We start from the raw sequence: 23,388 nt of genomic DNA, 5'->3' as shown, positions 1-23,388 counted from the left end.
ACTACATGCTGCAGTGCCTGCGCAACGACAGCAGAGTTGCCCACATTTTAACCTGTGCGGACTACTGGGTTGCCACCCTGCTGGATCCACGCTACAAAGACAATGTGCCCACCTTACTTCCTGCACTGGAGCGTGATAGGAAGATGCGCGAGTACAAGCGCACGTTGGTAGACGCGCTACTGAGAGCATTCCCAAATGTCACAGGGGAACAAGTGGAAGCCCAAGGCCAAGGCAGAGGAGGAGCAAGAGGTCGCCAAGGCAGCTGTGTCACGGCCAGCTCCTCTGAGGGCAGGGTTAGCATGGCAGAGATGTGGAAAACTTTTGTCAACACGCCACAGCTAACTGCACCACCACCTGATACGCAACGTGTTAGCAGGAGGCAACATTTCACTAACATGGTGGAACAGTACGTGTGCACACCCCTCCACGTACTGACTGATGGTTCGGCCCCATTCAACTTCTGGGTCTCTAAATTGTCCACGTGGCCAGAGCTAGCCTTTTATGCCTTGGAGGTGCTGGCCTGCCCGGCAGCCAGCGTTTTGTCTGAACGTGTATTCAGCACGGCAGGGGGCGTCATTACAGACAAACGCAGCCGCCTGTCTACAGCCAATGTGGACAAGCTGACGTTCATAAAAATGAACCAGGCATGGATCCCACAGGACCTGTCCGTCCCTTGTCCAGATTAGACATTAACTACCTCCCCATAACCATATATTATTGGACTCCAGGGCACTTCCTCATTCAATCCTATTTTTATTTTCATTTTACCATTATATTGCGATGCTACCCAAAGTTGAATGAACCTCTCCTCTGCCTGTGTGCTAGGCCTAAATATATGCCAATGGACTGTTGCAGTGGTGGCTGACATGAAGCCTGATTCTCTGCTATGACATGCAGACTAATTCTCTGCTGACATGAAGCCAGATTGTCTGTTACGGGACCTCTCTCCTCTGCCTGGGTGCTGGGCCTAAATTTATGACAATGGACTGTTGCAGTGGTGGCTGACGTGAAGCCTGATTCTCTGCTATGACATGCAGACTGATTCTCTGCTGTCATGAAGCCAGATTGTCTGTTACGGGACCTCTCTGCTCTGCTTGTGTGCTAGGCCTAAATATATGCCAATGGACTGTTGCAGTGGTGGGTGACGTGAAGCCTGATTCTCTGCTATGATATGAAGACTGATTCTCTGCTGACATGAAGCCAGATTGTCTGTTACGGGACCTTTCTCCTCTGCCTGGGTTCTGGGCCTAAATATATGCCAATGGACTGTTGCAGTGGTGGGTGACGTGAAGCCTCATTCTCTGCTATGACATGCAGACTGATTCTCTGCTGACATGAAGCCAGATTGTCTGTTACGGGACCTCTCTGCTCTGCCTGTGTGCTAGGCCTAAATATATGCCAATGGACTGTTGCAGTGGTGGGTGACGTGAAGCCTGATTCTCTGCTATGATATGAAGACTGATTCTCTGCTGACATGAAGCCAGATTGTCTGTTACGGGACCTTTCTCCTCTGCCTGGGTTCTGGGCCTAAATTTATGAAAATTGACTCTTACAGTGGTGGGTGACGTGAAGCCTGATTCTCTGCTATGATATGAAGACTGATTCTCTGCTGACATGAAGCCAGATTGTCTGTTACGGGACCTTTCTCCTCTGCCTGGGTTCTGGGCCTAAATTTATGAAAATTGACTCTTACAGTGGTGGGTGACGTGAAGCCTGATTCTCTGCTATGATATGAAGACTGATTCTCTGCTGACATGAAGCCAGATTGTCTGTTACGGGACCTTTCTCCTCTGCCTGGGTTCTGGGCCTAAATATATGCCAATGGACTGTTGCAGTGGTGGGTGACGTGAAGCCTCATTCTCTGCTATGACATGCAGACTGATTCTCTGCTGACATGAAGCCAGATTGTCTGTTACGGGACCTCTCTGCTCTGCCTGTGTGCTAGGCCTAAATATATGCCAATGGACTGTTGCAGTGGTGGGTGACGTGAAGCCTGATTCTCTGCTATGATATGAAGACTGATTCTCTGCTGACATGAAGCCAGATTGTCTGTTACGGGACCTTTCTCCTCTGCCTGGGTTCTGGGCCTAAATTTATGAAAATTGACTCTTACAGTGGTGGGTGACGTGAAGCCTGATTCTCTGCTATGATATGAAGACTGATTCTCTGCTGACATGAAGCCAGATTGTCTGTTACGGGACCTTTCTCCTCTGCCTGGGTTCTGGGCCTAAATTTATGAAAATTGACTCTTACAGTGGTGGGTGACGTGAAGCCTGATTCTCTGCTATGATATGAAGACTGATTCTCTGCTGACATGAAGCCAGATTGTCTGTTACGGGACCTTTCTCCTCTGCCTGGGTTCTGGGCCTAAATTTATGAAAATTGACTCTTACAGTGGTGGGTGACGTGAAGCCTGATTCTCTGCTATGATATGAAGACTGATTCTCTGCTGACATGAAGCCAGATTGTCTGTTACGGGACCTTTCTCCTCTGCCTGGGTTCTGGGCCTAAATTTATGAAAATTGACTCTTACAGTGGTGGGTGACGTGAAGCCTGATTCTCTGCTATGATATGAAGACTGATTCTCTGCTGACATGAAGCCAGATTGTCTGTTACGGGACCTTTCTCCTCTGCCTGGGTTCTGGGCCTAAATTTATGAAAATTGACTCTTACAGTGGTGGGTGACGTGAAGCCTGATTCTCTGCTATGATATGAAGACTGATTCTCTGCTGACATGAAGCCAGATTCTCTGTTACGGGACCTCTCTTCTCTGCCTGGGTGCTGGGCCTAAATTTATGACAATGGACTGTTGCAGTGGTGGCTGACGTGAAGCCTGATTCTCTGCTATGACATGCAGACTGATTCTCTGCTGACATGAAGCCAGATCCTCTGTTACGGGACCTCTCTCCTCTGCCTGTGTGTGTGCTGGGCCTAAATATATGCCAATGGACTGTTGCAGTGGTGGCCGACGTGAAGCCTCATTCTCTGCTATGACATGCAGACTAATTCTCTGCTGACATGAAGACAGATTCTCTGTTACGGGACCTCCCTCCTCTGCCTGGGTGCTGGGCCTAAATATATGCCAATGGACTGTTGCAGTGGTGGGTGACGTGAAGCCTCATTCTCTGCTATGACATGCAGACTAATTCTCTGCTGACATGAAGCCAGATTGTCTGTTACGGGACCTCTCTCCTCTGCCTGTGTGTGTGCTGGGCCTAAATATATGCCAATGGACTGTTGCAGTGGTGGCTGACGTGAAGCCTCATTCTCTGCTATGACATGCAGACTAATTCTCTGCTGACATGAAGACAGATTCTCTGTTACGGGACCTCTCTCCTCTGCCTGTGTGTGTGCTGGGCCTAAATATATGCCAATGGACTGTTGCAGTGGTGGCTGACGTGAAGCCTCATTCTCTGCTATGACATGCAGACTAATTCTCTGCTGACATGAAGACAGATTCTCTGTTACGGGACCTCCCTCCTCTGCCTGGGTGCTGGGCCTAAATATATGCCAATGGACTGTTGCAGTGGTGGCTGACGTGAAGCCTCATTCTCTGCTATGACATGCAGACTGATTCTCTGCTGACATGAAGCCAGATCGTCTGTTACGGGACCTCTCTGCTCTGCCTGTGTGCTAGGCCTAAATATATGCCAATGGACTGTTGCAGTGGTGGGTGACGTGAAGCCTCATTCTCTGCTATGACATGCAGACTGATTCTCTGCTGTCATGAAGCCAGATTGTCTGTTACGGGACCTCTCTGCTCTGCCTGTGTGCTAGGCCTAAATATATGCCAATGGACTGTTGCAGTGGTGGGTGACGTGAAGCCTCATTCTCTGCTATGACATGCAGACTGATTCTCTGCTGACATGAAGCCAGATTGTCTGTTACGGGACCTCTCTCCTCTGCCTGTGTGCTAGGCCTAAATATATGCCAATGGACTGTTGCAGTGGTGGCTGACGTGAAGCCTGATTCTCTGCTATGACATGCAGACTAATTCTCTGCTGACATGAAGCCAGATTGTCTGTTACGGGACCTCTCTCCTCTGCCTGGGTGCTGGGCCTAAATTTATGACAATGGACTGTTGCAGTGGTGGCTGACGTGAAGCCTGATTCTCTGCTATGACATGCAGACTGATTCTCTGCTGACATGAAGCCAGATCCTCTGTTACGGGACCTCTCTCCTCTGCCTGTGTGTGTGCTGGGCCTAAATATATGCCAATGGACTGTTGCAGTGGTGGCTGACGTGAAGCCTCATTCTCTGCTATGACATGCAGACTGATTCTCTGCTGACATGAAGCCAGATTCTCTGTTACGGGACCTCTCTCCTCTGCCTGTGTGTGTGCTGGGCCTAAATATATGCCAATGGACTGTTGCAGTGGTGGCTGACGTGAAGCCTCATTCTCTGCTATGACATGCAGACTAATTCTCTGCTGACATGAAGACAGATTCTCTGTTACGGGACCTCTCTCCTCTGCCTGTGTGTGTGCTGGGCCTAAATATATGCCAATGGACTGTTGCAGTGGTGGCTGACGTGAAGCCTCATTCTCTGCTATGACATGCAGACTAATTCTCTGCTGACATGAAGACAGATTCTCTGTTACGGGACCTCCCTCCTCTGCCTGGGTGCTGGGCCTAAATATATGCCAATGGACTGTTGCAGTGGTGGCTGACGTGAAGCCTCATTCTCTGCTATGACATGCAGACTAATTCTCTGCTGACATGAAGACAGATTCTCTGTTACGGGACCTCTCTCCTCTGCCTGGGTGCCGGGGCCTAAATATCTGAGAATGGACTGTTCCAGTGGTGGGTGACGGGAAGCCAGATTCTCTGCTATGGAACCTCTCTCCAATTGATTTTGGTTAATTTTTATTTATTTAATTTTTATTTTAATTCATTTCCCTATCCACATTTGTTTGCAGGGGATTTACCTACATGTTGCTGCCTTTTGCAGCCCTCTAGCTCTTTCCTGGGCTGTTTTACAGCCTTTTTAGTGCCGAAAAGTTCGGGTCCCCATTGACTTCAATGGGGTTCGGGTTCGGGACGAAGTTCGGATCGGGTTCGGATCCCAAACCCGAACATTTCCGGGATGTTCGGCCGAACTTCTCGAACCCGAACATCCAGGTGTTCGCTCAACTCTAGTTGCAACCTCTGGTGCCTTTCAAAAAAGGTGTGTATATGTAATGACAGATCATGTGACACTTTGATTGCACACAGGTGGACATCATTTCACTAATGATGTGACTTCTCAAGGTAATTGGTTGCACCAGAGCTTTTTATGGGCTTCTTAATAAAGAGGGTGAATACATTTTCTGTTTTCTATTTCTAAACAATAGTTTTATTTATATATTTTTCTCATTTCACTTTACCAACTTAGACTATTGTGTTCTGATCTATCAGATAAAATTCAGATTAACAAAACATTGAACTTAAGTAATGTGACAAAATACGAAAAAAGTCAAGGGGTGAATACTTTTGCAATGTATATTTTAGGAAGGAACAAGGGGCCATCATTAATGGTCAGTAGGTCTCCCCGAGGTTCCTGGCCTTGGTGAGGTAAGAGCCGTTTTTTTCCCCTGAAGTGTCATTATTGCAGATTGCAGTCTGACACTTCAGCTGTTTAGTATGGCTGTAAAGCTGATCCAGGAAGGCTCTTACTCGGAGTAGCGAAAGTGCTGGGTGGGTGGCTACTCCCCACATTCCATGCCGGGCCTTGGCTGGCTTATAAAAAGCAGTCAGCACTATCAGGTGGTGTGGATTTTCCTCCATCTGACAGTGAAGCTGTGGAGTCCTCTAGGTTGAAGACTGCAAACAAGCATGCAGGCCGCCTGGAAGCCTGCCAGTGAACTATTCTGTGGCTGAGCATTCAGCCAGGTGTGAACCGATACCTAGTATTCCAGGTGAACATTGTTTTGTTTTTGCAGTGTGTTAACAAGCACCAAGACTGTTATGTTTTGCTGAGTGTGAATAAAACACTGAAGTTGATTTACAACCTGGTTCTTTGCCTCTATACTGCGTCCGCTAACCTGTCTACCAGAGAACATCCCCACATTTTATACATATATATATATATATATATATAAAATAATATACAAAAAACTAAGATTATCAGCAGCACAGTCAGTGGAAAGGTTGGGCGCAATCTCTCCTAGACTTCAGGCAAAAATCTGTGAACAATATCCAAAAAACAAATGATGAGGCAGCACTCCAGTATCCGTGAAGAGTGTTAGACCCATTTACTTCCCCAGTCGGAACGTTTCAGCCCAGCACAATGAGGCCTTTGTCAAGGCTTGACAAAGGCTTCATTGTGCTGGGCTTACACATTGCGACTGGGGAATTAAACAGGTCTATCACCCTGAACGGATACTGGACTGCTGCCTCTTCATTTGTTTTTTGTATATATATATATATATATATATATATATATACACATATACACGCTATATTAAGAAATCAATCAGCACACACTATTATATTTCAATACCATGACACAATCACTGATAAATAGATATTTTATTTCTTATCACCTTATTTCCACTTTCAACTAGATACACTAGTAATAGTCAACTTTAGGTCTTATTCAGCCTCTGGAGACTATTCTGATTCTAATTCTGGATTTACATCACCCGATGGAGCAGGTGATTATTGAGAAGGAATTGTTCCTTCCCATAAATGCCTACTCATCAGTAGTGGTGAATAACCTCCACTGAATGTGGATGAGTGACAGCTATTGCCATCACTCATCCTCATACAGAGTCATTGTTTATGCAGCACAATCTGCAGCCCAGAAACAATGATTGAGATGTCTGCATGAAAAATTGTTTCACTGGATGAGCAAGCATTTTTCTCTTTCTTCTGGTGATCTGCAGCACCTTTACACTGATAGATAATTGGGAACGAGCATTTACATGAACTTTCGTTCCCAATAATCTGCCTAGCAATAGGTCAATGTAAATCAAGCTGTAGAATGAAGGGACTTTAGGGCTGGTTTAGTGTTATATTCCCTCCTAAGTTTTCGCTATACAGTGGTACTCCTTCCCAACCAGCTATGTAAGGAGCTTCAATGTTACCCATTCACTTGAGTGAGATAGTACTGCAGTTTCCAGTAAAGTGGGTGACCAGGCAACTACTGTGCAAGTAAACATGATAAAGAGGATATAGCACTAAATCAGCATTCTTAGAACCAATGGGTTCCCAGAGGTAGGATCCCTACTAGTGTTGGGCAAGCATGCTCGGCCGAACACCATTTTGACTACGCAGCCAATTAATGTACGGGGAACTACTGGCACTCACTGTAATGCCGTAGCCATGTTGGTTGCTGGAATTACAGTGATTGGCTGGCCAGAACGCGTCATCGGGTGCTATATAGCACCTGATGACACGTGGTTCGGCTCAATCTTAGTCAGGGCAAGCTGCAGCAGAAGGGACAGATAGTCTAGGGACAGGAATATATATTTTTTTAAGGCAGGGTTTAGTCTCGAAAGGTGTTAGAGACCCAAAAGTCCTTTTAAGGACTATTGTTTTATCTGGCTGCAATATATATTACTAGCGCAATTGCGCTAAATTGAGTGCAATTGTTTGGCCGCTGCTGACAGTGACACAACCTCTGCTACATCTGTTGTGTTACATTTGCGCATCATAAATATCTGTGACATTCAATGTAATTTTTTCTTTGCCGCTGGTGATAGCGACATTACCTGCACTACATCTCCTGTATAACGTTTGCGCATCCAAAATATCTGTGACATTCAGTGTAATTTTTTCGCCACTGGTGACAGCGACACTGCCTGCGCTACATCTCCTGTGTAACATTTGCGCATCCTAAATATCAGTGACATTCAGTCAAATGTTTTCGCCGCTGGTGACAGCGACATTACCTGCGCTACATCTCCTGTGTAACGTTTGCGCATCCTAAATATCTGTGACATTCAGTGGAATTTTTTTGTGCATACACTTACAAAACCTCAGTTTCTGTACGTGTGACATACTTGCAAGCATATATACCATTTAATATGCTCAAGGCAAGCAGTAAGGGACAGGGAAGTGGCCATGCTGCTGATGGTCACGCATAGGCCGTGGCCCTGGGCACGGTGAAACTGTGCCTGCTGCCAGAGCACAAGAAACACACTCATCTACGATACCTAGCTTCATGTCCCAGTTTGCAGGGTGGCGCAGGACACCACTCTCAAAGTCACACCAGTGCGACCAGGTGGTCGGTTGGATTGCAGCAGATAATACTTCCAGTCAGTTAGGCACCACCTTGTCTTCCACAAAGTCCAGTTTCAGTAGCCAAGAGTCTGGTCAACGGAATCCTCACCCTGATCCTTCCTCTCACCATGGAGAGTCTTGGCAAACAAGTGATCCCACACTCGGATATTCCGAGGTGCTATTTTCAGCGCCATTCCTTGATTTGGTCCTCTCACCAAGGTGGCTTGAAGAGGGACATGAGGATATCTTGTGCTCTGATTCTCAAACTCTTAAGCATCAACAGTCACAAGAAAATGACAGTGGGGAATGGAAATTAGTGTTTCACGAGGTGGATGATGATGATGAGAAACAGTTGCCAATAAGTCAACCGCAATTAGTGTCTCAAGAGGTTGATGATAAGGATGAGACACAGTTGTCAATAATTGAGGTTGTTGTTAGGTCAACAAGTCAGGAGGATGACCAAAGTGAGGAAGTGGAAGAGGAGGTGGTAGACAATGAAATCACTGATGCAACCTGGGAAGGTGGCAAGCCGAGCGAGGACAGCAGTACAGAGGGGAGGGATCCGCAGCACCGCAACAGGCTGGAAGAGGCAGTGGGGTGGTAAAAGGGAGAAGGCGGGCAACACCAAACAGGCTCGCAACTGTTACCCGGAGCACCCCCTTGCGGCAATATTCCTTGCCAAGGGGTAGGTGTTCCGCAGTCTGGCACTTTTTTGAGGACAGTGAGGACGATAAAAGAATTGTCATTTGCAACCTATTCCGTACCAAAATGAGCAGGGGCGTGAACACTAGCAACCTCACCACCATCAGCATCCTAATAGGTGGGCCGAACGCCTGGGTCCACAATCAGTGTCTGCGGGTCACACCACTGCCTCCTCTTCCCCTGTGTTATGTGCTGGCTAATCCCCTGTCCAAGACACAGGTCCGGATGTCCTCCCGCCCTGTATCCAGACATCCTCCCCATGCTGTTCATGAACCATTTCAGCTGCGTTTCCATCAATTTCTGACCTTTTTCTGTGAGACACCCTCCCCTCTTCAGAGCAGGGGGTGCCTGGTTTAATGTTCGGGTTCTCCCATTGACTTCCATTGTGCTTGGGTGCTCTGTAGAGCACCCGAGCATCCCAAAGTGTTCTACTCGAGCACCAGAACACCCGAGCACTTTGGTGCTCGATCAACACTAATCCCTACCGATAATAAAGTTATGTCACATTCTAATGATAGACCATCTTTTTCAGGATGGAAGTCACTGCTCGACTTACCAGTCCCGTGTTTCTAAAAGGAGGCGTGGACCCACCTCCTTTTCTCCAATTCCTGGTGGGCCTAGCTACAGGGCTTGCTCTGTCCCTCAACAGAAGCTGTGGTCTGCTTGCTGGCAAGGCCTCTTCTCCTTTGCCCGTAGGGTGCATGTGTCACGGAAGGTGTATAGGAAACAAGACAATGCAAAAATGAATATATGACTCACTGGATCCAAAACTAAGGAACAAAAGGGAGACCCCTGCATCAGACCTGGCTCTCTCCCTGTCTGCTCAGCCTATGCGAAAATCCCAATGGTGGATGATCGCATATCCATGTACCTCGACTATATACCACCTGAACACCCTACAATAGTGAGGGGACACGACCACCGGCTCCCTACACTAGACACGGAGGGAGTCAGGGTCACCTGGGATCCAGCAAACAGAAAATCACAAATAAATGTACAGCACTTATCTTGTAGAAGGCTGGAAGATAGGATCAGCATGCACACACACTCCAGGAAGTTATATAAGCCGCACACTAATGCATTATGGGGAGGAATTTAAAGGGATGCAATCAGTCCAACTACATGACAGCTGAGAGAGGCTAACGAGATGAGGAACTGAAATTCAAAACAATAAAAACTCAAGAAAGAGGTTCTGAAAGGCTTCTGTCAGAGCTTCTCAGCTGTCTGGTTGTGACAGCATGTGTGCCACCTTTGGCTTTTAAAGGGGTGGTGCACATGCAACTTAATCTGCTCCAGTCTATGGCTGGCTACCTTGGAGTAGTTAAGGCACCTTCCTATGTAGTAGGGTACCCAAGCAGCATTTTTTTAGCTTGTTAGTAACCTGCAAAGGTGTGCAGTTTATGTTGTCTGCACATGTGTTGACTTTATGCCTGTTTCCTGGATATTACTTGTCCAGTGCCTGACCTGTGCCTGACCTCCATATTGATTATTCGTTGCCTGCCCTGACCCTGAGTTGTTTATTAGATTGTTAGTTGCTAGAATGTAAACTATGCTACCATTAGTATTATAATATGGGACATCTAAACCAATGTTTTAATACACGCAAGTGAGCAACTAGGAGGCTAGTTAAATAAAGTTGCAGAGAGAACTTAGCCTCTAGGTATAACTGCAACACCCCCAATGCTCCTAGAGCCTCATTTTCATAAATTAAAACCAACATGGGACCAACACAGATGTCTTCAGCTACCAAGCACACATGCAACAGGGCAGCCAGTTTCATAGGTACAAATCTGCTGACAGATGTCCTTTAAGAATAGGGCATCTGTGTTTTACTTTTAGAAAGCCTCTTTAAAGTTTTCATTATGTTTCTTCTTCTTCTTTTTTTTTTTACACAGCTTGTATCCACAGTAATGATCTACATTTTTACCACCTTCTGCCATTATCTGTTTGAATCTGTTGAGCTTGCATACATTGACAGTTTTGGAATACATTCTTCTTGATGCAAAGGTGTCTGTTCTAGAAGCAACATATGTATTTCACAGTATCTCTCTGATAACAGAAGTATTGCAGTTTTGCAGGCAATACACTTTTTTAACTACATCATATAACAAGTTATTAATGTCACAACTTCAATTTACATTTTGTTGAATGGTTTTTAAGTACTAAATAAATATTAATTATCTTGTCTTTGATTTTGATTTATTGACGAACATATTTCTCCTGTCTGCACAACCAGGGAATAGTTAATTATGCTCAGAAGTTTATAGAAGTCTAATTAGAATGTGATTTTTGTGTAATCGCCTGTCTTAGATTGATTTGCAAATTGCTACAATATTTAACTAGATATTAAGGACAAACATAAGGGCAGGGATGCAGGGGTTTATATGCTCTTTTCAAGAAAACACAAGTTTTAAATCTGATATGATTAAATAACTATTTCTTTCATGAAGAAACTTTCTGACCTAATTAGAAAACATAAGTTATTATGGAACCCATCCAGAAAGTTACCCGTATATTTCTCCATTCCATGGTGCTAAAAATGCTTTGAGACCCTAGAAAACATTAGACCATGGTAGACAAGGCTTATTTCACAACAGATTTTTTTTTTAACAACCAATGAAAGTCTGGTGGTTTGACAAATCATGGTAGAGGGTTTATAGACATTTCCATCTGTATGACACTCGCAACTGGGGATGAGGAGATTCCTCTTTGCTGGGTGAGGAGATTCATTGTTGCTTACTGATGGTTCTCAAAAAGCCCTGTACTAGGCAGAAATGTCTTGTGTAAATGAGGTAAGAAGGAAAGGGGGGGGGGGTGATCGAATCCTTTTTTAAATATGTTAAAGGCATAAATAAGGTTCAGAAGGGAAATGTTTTTAATACAAACTTCAAGAACATGAGGCACAATCTAAAATAAGTTGGGAGGCAGATCAGGCCCAATAATTTTACACCGAAAGAGTAGTTCAGTAGTAAACACATGTCTATCCTAAGATAAGTGATAAGGGCAGACTAGATGAACCATATTGTTTTTTCATTCTTCTATGTTTCTATGTAATCATGGCAATAGTGCGCAACTGTAAGTGGCCAGCCTGAAAACACTTCATTAATTAGGTTATCCCATGACAATGCCCAGTTAGTAAATTTTTAATGTTTTGACTTTATTAAGATAACTTACATTAATGGCAAAGGTAGTGCCTCCTAGTTTTTTCATCACTGCTGACAGCTGTGTCCACCTAGTGAATCAAGTTGTGGTGGATAAGGATACATTCTTCATCTTGGTCTGCTAGCTCTGGCTGCTCATTATTCCAGTCTGGTTATGTTACTTCTCTACTTGATGGAGGAAGCAGATAGTTTCACTCTTCTCCTCTGATATGTAAGAAGAAGCATCACCACACTAGATTAATCCAAAGCCATGTGCTGAGGCTATCAGACCAAGATGACTGCCTTATGCACGTCCACCATATCATGATTCACTATTCAATATTGCTATTGGCAGTGGGAAAAACGTAGGGGTGCTACTTTTGCCACCAATGCAATATTTATATATTTCAGTTGACAAATTACTTTATTATTTTAACATGCTGTTTGTATTTATTAATACTATTTTTCATGGGCTAACCCATTTAAGCAAAGTTGTTATTGTGAGAGCAATTATTTTTAAACACAGTACTAGTGTAACGGGGAGCCGGCGACTCGCTTCCTCCTTCTTGCGCCGCCGGCATCCTGCCTCTGTGCAGAAGCGAGGACGTGGCCGGCGTCCTCGCCTCCTCAGCGCTGCCAGTGGCCTCCTAGCTGATGTGTGAACTGAGTGCCGATCGTGAGTAATCGGCGCTCAGATAGTTTGGACTGTACTTGGGTCACGTGACGCTGGCCACATCACGTGACTCACTTGTTCATGCTATTTAAACAGGCAGCTTGCTGGTCACAGGTTGCCTGTGATTGGTCTAGTTACCCTCACCAGCTTTCTTTATATATTGAGACCTTGCTTGTTTTGACCTCGGCTTTGTTTTTTATTTCGACCTAGCTACCGCCATTTGTATTTGACATGACCTCTTGGCTTCTGACCTCGGCTTTGTTTGTGACCTTTCTATTGTGTTTTTCCCTGTGTACTGCGTGACCTCCAGGTTTTTGACTCTTGCTTCCCTGACTCTGTTCACGGTTTTCCCTTTGCTTTTAGGCCCCTGCACATATTTAAACTAGGGACTGCCGTCAAGTTGTACGCTGTCAGATAGGACGAGTCGTGCAAATAGGTAGGGACAGAGGTGCGGGTGGAGTCCAGAGCTGCACTCTTCCCTTCCTTCCGTCACAACTAGTTTTAATTAACTTAATTGACAACCTTAATGGTTCCAGAATTTGGTCTTTCACTTCCTTGAGATAGACATCTAGGGTAAAAAAACTAACCTTGATGGTCTAGGCATACACCTAGGTTAGAAGCGAAAGATGGTAGAATCAATTCACCATTTTCTTGATTTAAAGTGAATCTAAGTGTTTGAAAATGGAAGAATAAATAAAGAAAAGTGTTTTCAAAAAGGGTGATCATCTTTTTCTAACATTTTTAAAATTTCAACCCCAGCCTGCTGTACATGTGGGAATAATAAACATGCTCACCTGCTTTTCGCTGCTCTGTTCTGGCTCGTTGGCTCCTTTTATGGTATTCCAGTCCCAGTCTGTAAACTTCCAGACAAATGGGGTCACATGTGCCGCTATAGCCAATGACTTGTATTAGTGGTAACGTCTCATCAAGGGACATGTCATTGAGGTCGGTAATTAGTTGCAGCAGTGCATAGAACCCAGTTTGTCTGGAAGTTTACAGATGGGGACCAGAAGACCAGTGAATGGAGCCAGGGAGCTTGAACGGAGGGGTGGAGAGCAGGTGAAGAAAAAAACGCCCTGCAATGGAAATCTTCTAAAACTTGAATTTATTAGCATCTATTACAATGTACAGCTCCATGAATGACACAGATTAATGGTGGGGAGCAGGTGAGTTTGTTTGTTTCTACAAATGCAGCAAACAGGGGTTAAAATAAAAAAATAGTAAAAAATAAATAAAAGGCTGGACACCCCCTTTTAAAAACCTCTCATTTTTATTCATAGTTATTTTAATGTGCTACATTACCAAACTTAAACATCAAAATATAATTTGTCATCATGCAAAATTAATATACTTATTTACTTTTTATTTCAGTTTACCTCTTGGACTGTTAAGTGAAGCATCATTTGCTTTTTCTCCATCTCCACAGTGGCTTTGGTCAAATGGGAGACATTGATCACCTGTCCCAGCTACCACTTCAAAATTCTTTGACAGCTCCTTAACATCAGAAAGCGATTTCACTCTATAGATCTTCCTGGTATTGGTATCCGACAAGTACAAAGACTCTGAAGAGGGATCCACGGCCAAATAATATTTATGAGCTGGGCTAGTACTGGAAGAGAGAATATGGTGGATTACAATTTATATTGTATATCTACATAGTTGTGGTTAATTCAGCTATGCCATATCTCTTTATAATGCAACTGTAGTTCCTTCTATGTCAGATATTTTTTTATGAGTATTATTCATTTTTCCCTCAGATTACTCAACATGAGATGAAAATACTATGAAAATACTGATCCAAAACTGCTTCCAGGGTTCCCCTGTTGGTCTCTAATTCCTGGTCCCTCTCAAAACAGGTAATGTTAAAGCTCAGCCGATCACTGGCAGCAATAGTGACCCAGCTCAGCCGGTGATATTGGCTGAGTTGTCATATTTCCATATTTGGTGGGACAAGGAAGCAGAGACTGGCAGGGTTCCTTGGAACCATATGAATAAGAGCAACCGAGATTGTTAAGTTGACTATGATTTATTTTATTGACGCCATTATGAACCTTTTTTTTTTTTTTATTGGCTAGACAACCCATTTAATATTGGGGATCCTTGGCTGAGGATCCTTATCTCTTTTTCAGAGACGAGAGCAGTGTCGGAACAATATCTCTCAACCAGGAGGCCTTTTCCTGTCCTGCAATTTCCAGACAGCCCATTGATTTGAATGGGCATTGTTTAATGCTTAATTTATCCTGTAGTGGAGCAGAAAAATTGAACATTCACTGCTAGATTTCCATCACTTTGCAGCTGATTGCCTGCGGTTACATGAAGGAGACATTTTGGGATCGGCTTATTGACAAAACTCACTTCTAACAAGATGTGGGGATTGTCCAACTTTTGTAAAAGACTATTCCATTCTCTGCTTATTTCACTGAGAATAAAGTGTTGCCATTTCTTAGTTGATGTGGTAATGTACAGACCAAAATATAACCAAGTTTGAACATTTGAGGCTACTTTACAATCAAATACTATTAGACCTTGATAACCTTTTCTATCCTAACCTAGAGAAAATGTTTTAGTAAAGTCTAACAAATGTATTTTAGAGATATAACAATTGAATTCTGCAGCTTGAGTGGAAAATAGAGATTTTCACATTCAACCCCAGATCATTGATTGATTGATGTTGTCATGGAGATGGCTTGTTTGCAATTAGAGAGCCTGCTTTACTAGCAAACATTTTAATCTTTCCTAGCAGTGGGCAAAGTGTCAGGTGCATAATAGCTGTTTGGTGTACTTAGTCATTGTTTCACCCTTGGGTTTAAATTTCTAAAATTTTGACAATGCACGTAAACAGTCTGCCGCTATGTATGATGATGGAAATATATGCAAGTGGAACATGGAAAATCACAACAAGCCAAAAGGTCATACATCAAAGCAAGCCAAGTGTTATAGCTTCTTATTAGTACCATAGACTAGAACTGTCAAGTAACAACTTTTCAAGCCAATGATTACCTTCTATAATGCAAAGATATCTTTAAAACATTGCAGTATCCACCATAAACTACTTTTTTAAAATTATTTTTTATTTACCAAAGAGCTATTAAACCACTAGGTCAATAGGTTACAAAAAACAACAGTTAAAACCACAATGGCTTACAGAATCTTTGGATATTGGACATGGAGAAAGTAGGCCTCAACATAAGTAATTTTCTGGGCCTCAACATAAGTCATTAGCAAAATGAATGATGCTCCTAATTGTACCCATGCCTAATAAGCTGAAGTGTCTACAGCTTCAGTTCATATAATGTTTGAGTTCCATGCTACCTAGGTATCTAATGTGCTCATAGACTTCTACTGACCAAACGTATGTCAAACGGGTGTCTTTTTCTCATAGGTTTGACCTGTAAAAGTAGGTACTGTACATGCCTTCAATGGCACTGAAACGTGGCTTTGGCGGCACTGTTGAAACAGCTACGTTGAATTCATGCCATACATATGATATAGACAGAGCCTGAACAGTGTATACTGAGAGGATCCTGAGCTGATTTGCAATGCTGTGTTGTTGGAGGGCACATTCTATAAATGATTGATTGATAGGAACAAACATGATGGCTTGATCTTATACACATGGCCAGACAAAAAAATGGTATTAGATGGAATCCCTTTGTGCCATGAATACTGCTCATGTACACATTTATTCGATTCTTGACTGGATTAGTAATATATTGCATCCGTCGAATTTTTTTTTTTTCTCGTATTGTAAATCAATAGTTACAAATGACTGCACTGGTGATTCACTTACCTGTGTCTCGTGTCCCTGTTTCTGTTATAATAAATCAAGTCCGCAGTAATACAGGGAAAAAGAGAAATAGAAATAATCTTAGCTTACTGCATACAAAGGCACAGCACACAAGTAAAGCAAATAAGCAGCTCAGTGATTAAAGCATTAGAGGAATATGTCAAAAATGACTCACCCCTAACATTGCATAACGTGACAAGAATAACTAAATGAATGAATGAACTTCAACACAAAATGTTCCAATAAGTCATCAAATTTGACCACTAGAGTCATGTACTGACATTTATCCTTGTAATCCATGACTATAATAATAAAATAGTCATGTAACCCTAATAGACAACCCTGAGCTATGTCCATTAAGCTCATCTTGTCAATGTTAGGGGTATACTATATCTCCTTATAGAGAGTGCCTAAATAGCATGAGGAGCTTTATAGGCCAGGCAATGCTCCTCTGAAATTCTGGGAAGAGGGTATGCTAATGAGCTCTTAGCCAGCTCTGCCTCTAATGCCAGAGCATGACTTGGATAATAGGCCAGCATCTGCAGACATCTGTTTCAGGATGATTGCCCCTCATCACTGCAGAGCAGAGAGTACTGGCTTCACTGGGTGGGAGGCTACGTCAGGATAACCAGGACTTTTTATGCATCTCTACTAAATGTCAAACTGCAAAATTGCATGAAGGTGCACATGAGTATGAAGGGCTAAGTCAGAAAATATTTGGGTATTGAGGTATAATATGGATCTTTTTTATAATTCATATTTAATTTTTGTCAAAAGTGCCAAAGTAGCCCTGGCAGCATAAGGGTTAAAAAGAGAACCCCATGTAATTGACAAATGGGCCTCATGAATTAACACATTTCTAATAACAATGTGCGAGAGTAACCAATCAGATTCAAGGTTATTAACCAAATACATTTTAAAACAAACTAAGGTTTCCGACTGGCACTTTTCTTATTGTATATTTATATATATAGCAAATGTTTAATCTGTGCCAAAAAAGATCTAGCGTCACATTACTGAACCTTCTGAAACCTTAACAGTTTATTTCCTTGCTAGGATATGATCACCTCTGGCACCACCATCAAGTAAGTACCATGACTAATGTAAAAAATGAAAATTAGACCTCATGACATCATATAGTACATGACAATCTCTTTCTAACAAAGCCAGAACCAGCCCTGTACCTTACATGGGTACAGATATCTCCCAATTCCTTGCTCTGCTAGATTTATATCAAGCTGGGGATGTCTTTTCTGCTGCAGCTCAGGAGGCGTGTCCATGCTCCCCCTATCACAGCTCAGGAGGCGTGTCTCAGCTCTCCCTATCACAGCTCAGGAGGCGTGTCTTAGCTCTCCCTATCACAACTCAGGAGGCAGTTAAAGGATGAAATTGAGCATGTGTGGCCATCTCAGTGAGCAGGTCAAAGAAATAAGAAAAAACAAAACGCAGGTGGCGCTATACAGTACATTTTATTGAGTAGCTCAGTGGCTATGCAAAATTTTTAATTAATTGCAATTGCAAAAGTATCCAGGTGCTGGTTTGAAAATTGTAGAATATTTTTCATGGGACAACTTCTTTAACAGAGAAAAAGTATAAAGGATGACTTTGTTCTTTGTAGATTTCTAGTTTAATATATAAAAAAGCAATGCCTAAAAATTACATCAGACTGCATTACACTAAGCACACTTCAGCTGTCAATAAGGGTGTAATCGCTAATTTATAGCGGCAAAAAAGTCTGCAACAAATCTGCTGCATGGGTCAAGAAAGCTTTTGTTCATAACTCAAATTCCGTCCAGCACCTTAAATAGGTTGCTATTGATAGGATATGCATTCCCTTTTAATTGTTAGAGGTACAACACCTGGGACTCTCGTCAATCCTGAGGATGAAAGTGCGCTGTAGCCCCATCGAGTTCATGCTTCTGGGAAAACAGTGAAGGACTCTAAATCAGTACAGGAGCCCATTCATTTTAAAGATGGACCCACCCCATAATCATGGGGGTCTTAGAAATGTACGATCCTCTTTTGAGATGGGCATAAGTTTTTAATTTTGTAAATTTTAACAGTTCCGGGTCAATGACCCCAAATGATATTAAAAATGGTAAAGCACTTTAATCATGTGGAAGTCTTTTTTAAGTTTCTAACTGAAGAAATTTCTTGTGAGAAGAAATATTTGAGAAAAACCTTTTTCAGTATCATAATGAAAAAAATATTCCAAGTATGCTTACTAATACAGCCCAATTCTACTTAGTTTTCATGGGTGTATCAATAACAGCACTAATACAAAGGCAATATGCTGACATACCATTGATTACTTTCTACTCTGCTGTATACAGTGCTAGAAATGGTAATTTTAATTCTTTTGACACTTACGAGTAGCCCCAGGATATACTTTCTGGATTTAACATCTTGTTTTGAAGGTGCTCTGCAAATCATTTTAAATTAGTGCTACAAGAACCCTAGCAGTGTCTCGTCATTAACAAATAATTGCATTGCTAAGTACAAGTTCAGATTCATTTACTTATTTATAGGAAAACAATCTCAAGGCTACATGAAATGTAATCTCATGTTGCTGTTTGTTCTGCTTGAGAAAGTACAGTGTATCCACGTGAGTTTTTATGAAAATTCTTCATCACCAGAGGCGGAAGTCTGATTGAGTTGGGTAATGTTGAGCACATAAAATTAGGTACTGTAAAAATGCTAATATCGTAAATGAACCGTTCATGCATTAATAGAAAATTGGAAATATTGTGTTTCATGCTAGGATTACTTTGACTACTTGGGTTGAGGATAGTAGCAAAATCACTGTACAGTTTACGCTTTTATTTCTTGTACGCCATGGAATTGAAAGGACTTTTTATCAACTTCTTTTTATCCTGTTGAATACTCTACTAATAGCTGCAGGGGCAGAGGCAGCCAGCATATGGGCTCCTTTATTGGCAATGGCTCATCATACTCTATGTCTCTCTGACAATCCACTAGTTACTATGAGCCATGAAACTCATCGATTCAGTCCATTACATACAATCTAATAGACAGTAAGCTGATGCTTTTAGGTTGGCAGTGGGCCCCTCTTCCCACTGGGCCCCTGTTCAGATGCATAGGTTGCACATATGGTACTGTATGTCCGCCCCTGAATGTCTGATCAAGAAGGTCTTGGTAACCTCTGAAATCTGAGTATTATTATCTCCTGGAAAGATGCACATTTTATGGGTTATTACATATTCACTTGGTTTTATTTTCACGTAAAGGGAACATCATGTCTAAATGATGACTTTAGGCAATACGCAGATCGGCTCAGGTCCAGCAGATGTATTCTCCGGTTATTTCCAGGGGATGGTTTAAGGGTCAGTGCAGGAGAAATGTAGTATGACATGCTGCCCATTTAAATAAATTGGCAAACATGCAATCATAAGTGGATCTGGTGACCCTGAAGACCACGCAAATGTGTGGGCCCGCAGAAACCGGATGGCCGCCATTGCCCCCTGGCAATAACCCCCCCCCTCCTCTCCAGTAGCGACATCACTTTCATATGCATCTGCGTATACAGTGAATATAGTGGAGAAGCAGGGGAGCCATTCATTCTCACACTAGCGATGTGACAGAGGTCAGAGTTTAATGGTGTGACGAGGATGGAACTAGGGGCTCCTAGAAGAATGCTTATATGGCAGCGATGAGTGTGAAGGCTATATTGCACAGCCTGATTTAACAGACAATTGTCAGGAAGCAAACGTTACCTCTTGGCAATCGCCTACTTATCAGCGGGGGAACCACTGCTATTACATGCAGCGATCTCCCCCTCAGTATAGGGAGGAGTGATCGTTATACCATCGCTCTTCCCTATTCTGAATCATTGTTTGCTGGCAGCAGAATGTGATTAGACACCACGATCTGCCACCTGCAAATGATGATTTTGTATAAGGCTACTTTCACACCTGCGTTCAGGTGTCCGCTCGTGAGCTCCGTTTGAAGGGGCTCACAAGCGGCCCTGAACGCAGCCGTCTGGCCCTAATGCATTCTCAGTGGAGGCGGATCCACTGAGAATGCATCCGCCTGCCAGCGCTCAGCCTCCGCTCAGTGAGCGGACACCTGAACGCTGCAAGCAGCGTTCGGGTGTCCGCCTGGCCGTGCGGAGGCGAGCGGATCCGTCCAGACTTATAATGGAAGTCAATGGGGACGGATCCGCTTGAAGATGACACCATATGGCTCAATCTTCAAGTGGATCCGTCCCCCATTGACTTTCAATGTAAAGTCTGAATGGATCCGCTCAGGCTACTTTCACACTTAGAAATTTTTCTAAGTTATAATGCAGACGGATCCGTTCTGAACGGATGCAAACGTCTGCATTATAGGAGCGGATCCGTCTGATGAAACATCAGACGGACCCGCTCCGAACGCTAGTGTGAAAGTAGCCTAACCTGTCAAAAGATTTAGATTGCCCAATGATCAAGCGTTTGCTTGTTCATCGGGCAATTGACAGCAGTGTTAGGCCTCATGCACACGGCCGTTGTTTTGGTCCGCATCCGAGCCGCAGTTTTTGCAGCTCGGATGCGGACCCATTCACTTCAATAGGGCCGCAAAAGATGCGGACAGCACTCCGTGTACTGTACGCATCCGTTTCTCTGTTCCGTGGCCCCGCAAAAAAAAATAACCTGTCCTATTCTTGTCCGTTTTGCGGACAACAATAGGCAGTTATATCAATGGCTGTCCGTGCCATTCTGCAAATTGTGGAACGCACATTGACGCCATCCGTGTTTTGCGGATCTGCAATTGGCGGACCGCAAAACACACAACGGTCGCGTGCATGTAGCCTTAGACTGCCAGATGATCGCTAACGAGCGGTACTATGAACACTCGTTAGTAATCATCTGCTGAAAAATCGTCAGGCGTAATTCAGGCTTTACGCACTGGCTATCTATTCTGCCTAACAGATGGCGGTTCAAAAGCAAGTGTCCTCTTTTTCTGATATTCTTCAGCACTTATAGAAATTAGAATCTGTGAGGTCTGGACAGGATCTGTAGTGAAGTGTAGTGAAAGCACTTGTCCTGCATATCTTCTTACCTCCAGCCCCCAAATTTCATATCAAATGGCCATATGATAACTATACTGGCGGCGGGCTTGTAAGGGGTGCAGGTAGATGGCAAAAAACTCACTCTGACAACTGAGTAAAGCCTCATTCACACGTCTGTGGAACACTGTCCGTGAGATACCGGACTGGCACCCTGCTTAGTGCAGGAGCGCACAACGTCATTGGTTGCAATGACGCGGTGCGCTCCTGCACTAAGCATGATGCCAGTCCTGTATTTCACGGACAGTGTTCCACTTGAACTTCTCCTGTGTAGCAGGCTTTGTCTTCCCCTATTATCTCTAGCTGGGAACTGGTTCCCTCTGCTGGACTGGAATGGTGACAAGTCTCTATGTCCCAGCACTGCAACAGCCTCCTGACACTACAGGCTCATCACAAGAGAGACAACTGTTACGAGTCCTGGACCTATATGTGCCATCACATGGTCAGGATAGGGTCCCATCTAGAAAGCTTCTGTCTAACTCATATGATTTGCTAACAGTATGCACAAACTTTGAAATGCTCAGAAAATACAGTAGACAATCATATTATTTTCAATAAACAACAAATAAGCTATATTTTCTAGAAACCACTTCCTGAACTTGCTTCCTTTTGCACACAACATTGCTTCATTTAAATTATACTCGATTTTCAAAGATTAAAAACTATTAGATGAGAAGAAAGCAGAATGTTCACATTGATGTTTTAAAACTGAAATCGGCGCTTTGCACGAGTAACACATTGTGAGAACCTACCACTTCATCTACGGCAATGAGAATAAGGCAGTTGTCTGCCACTATCAGCATAAAGCACTTGGTGACTGTCACCTGCTACTGCCATAAATGTTAATATCTTGGATATTTTCCAGCCTTCAGTTTATGGTCCTAATTTCTCTTGTACTTTGCAAGCCTCCTGAGAACTGGAATCTGCCCATATGAGGTTCCAGAGCGCTCTATTATTAATATACACTCAATATAAGGCAACAATACCACATCGAAGAAACACATAGCCCTCTACTGCTACACATTAACTGTTTCATCCTCACACATTGATAGAGGTAACAAAGGTACAATCTTTATTATTATTAGTATTATTATTACCGAAGCTCTAAAATGCTTATGACATTTCCAGATGGGTGTATCCGTCTTACAAAGTTGAAATCGCCAATGTAGATGCTCCCATCGGGTCCGGTTGCCATAGCAACAGGAGCAAAGAGCTTGTTGTTATGTACTGGTCCATTGCAGGAGGAGCAGGAGAGGGTTCTCTGCAGACCATTTCCCATCAGTGTAGAAATCACAGGAGGCTGCTGTGATATGAATATATTTTCTCCATCTCCTTTGTGCAATATACCTAATAAGAAAAAAGAAATTTGGACATTAAATAATAGTACAACTTCTCAATACAGTAAGGTATATATATATGCACACACACATACTGTATATATAAAATTAGCTCTGTAGCAGTAGGCAAAATAGGATCAAATGCAGTCAGGTCATGGTTTTGTCTGGCTTTTTATTTTGGTTGCACACAGTATATAGGGGGAGAATTATCAAGATAAGCACTTTCTGCTCCGGTCTTGATATCCCTTGCTCTGGGATACACATACATCTTGTCCTAAATTACGTGCATCCTCTGGCAGTCCGTGCGTCTTAGTAGAAATGTACAAAAAAAAAAAAATCCCAGCAGACGCTCTTTGTCTTCAAAACATCTCTTTCTTTATTTCATCAATACAGATACATATTGAGGACGCGTATCGGCCCGTCCAGGCTTCATCAGCTTATTTTTTGGCTATATTTCCATTGCAGCGATTCCTTTCCCGT

The 23,388-nt window shown here is 43.2% G+C and overlaps 1 protein-coding gene across 3 annotated transcripts in view; it reads right to left on the bottom strand.

Annotated features, from left to right (window-relative positions):
* The window catches only part of TENM1 (teneurin transmembrane protein 1), a 766,344-nt gene that overhangs the window by 106,751 nt on the left and 636,205 nt on the right, over window positions 1–23,388 (bottom strand). For 2 of the 3 annotated variants that reach the window (XM_044305876.1, XM_044305877.1), the window contains exons 23-25: window positions 22,669–22,918; window positions 16,510–16,530; window positions 14,096–14,328 (exon numbers count right to left, since the gene is read on the bottom strand). In XM_044305876.1, the coding sequence (XP_044161811.1) occupies window positions 14,096–14,328; window positions 16,510–16,530; window positions 22,669–22,918 (504 nt within the window). The remainder of the gene's footprint in view (window positions 1–14,095; window positions 14,329–16,509; window positions 16,531–22,668; window positions 22,919–23,388) is intronic. The other variant, XM_044305878.1, reaches the window with a different exon arrangement.

Source organism: Bufo gargarizans, chromosome 9, assembly GCF_014858855.1.
Source record: "Bufo gargarizans isolate SCDJY-AF-19 chromosome 9, ASM1485885v1, whole genome shotgun sequence".
Classification (NCBI taxonomy): domain Eukaryota; kingdom Metazoa; phylum Chordata; class Amphibia; order Anura; family Bufonidae; genus Bufo; species Bufo gargarizans.
The sequence above is the reverse complement of the archived record's forward strand: the minus strand, read 5'-3'. Positions and strand labels throughout refer to the sequence as shown.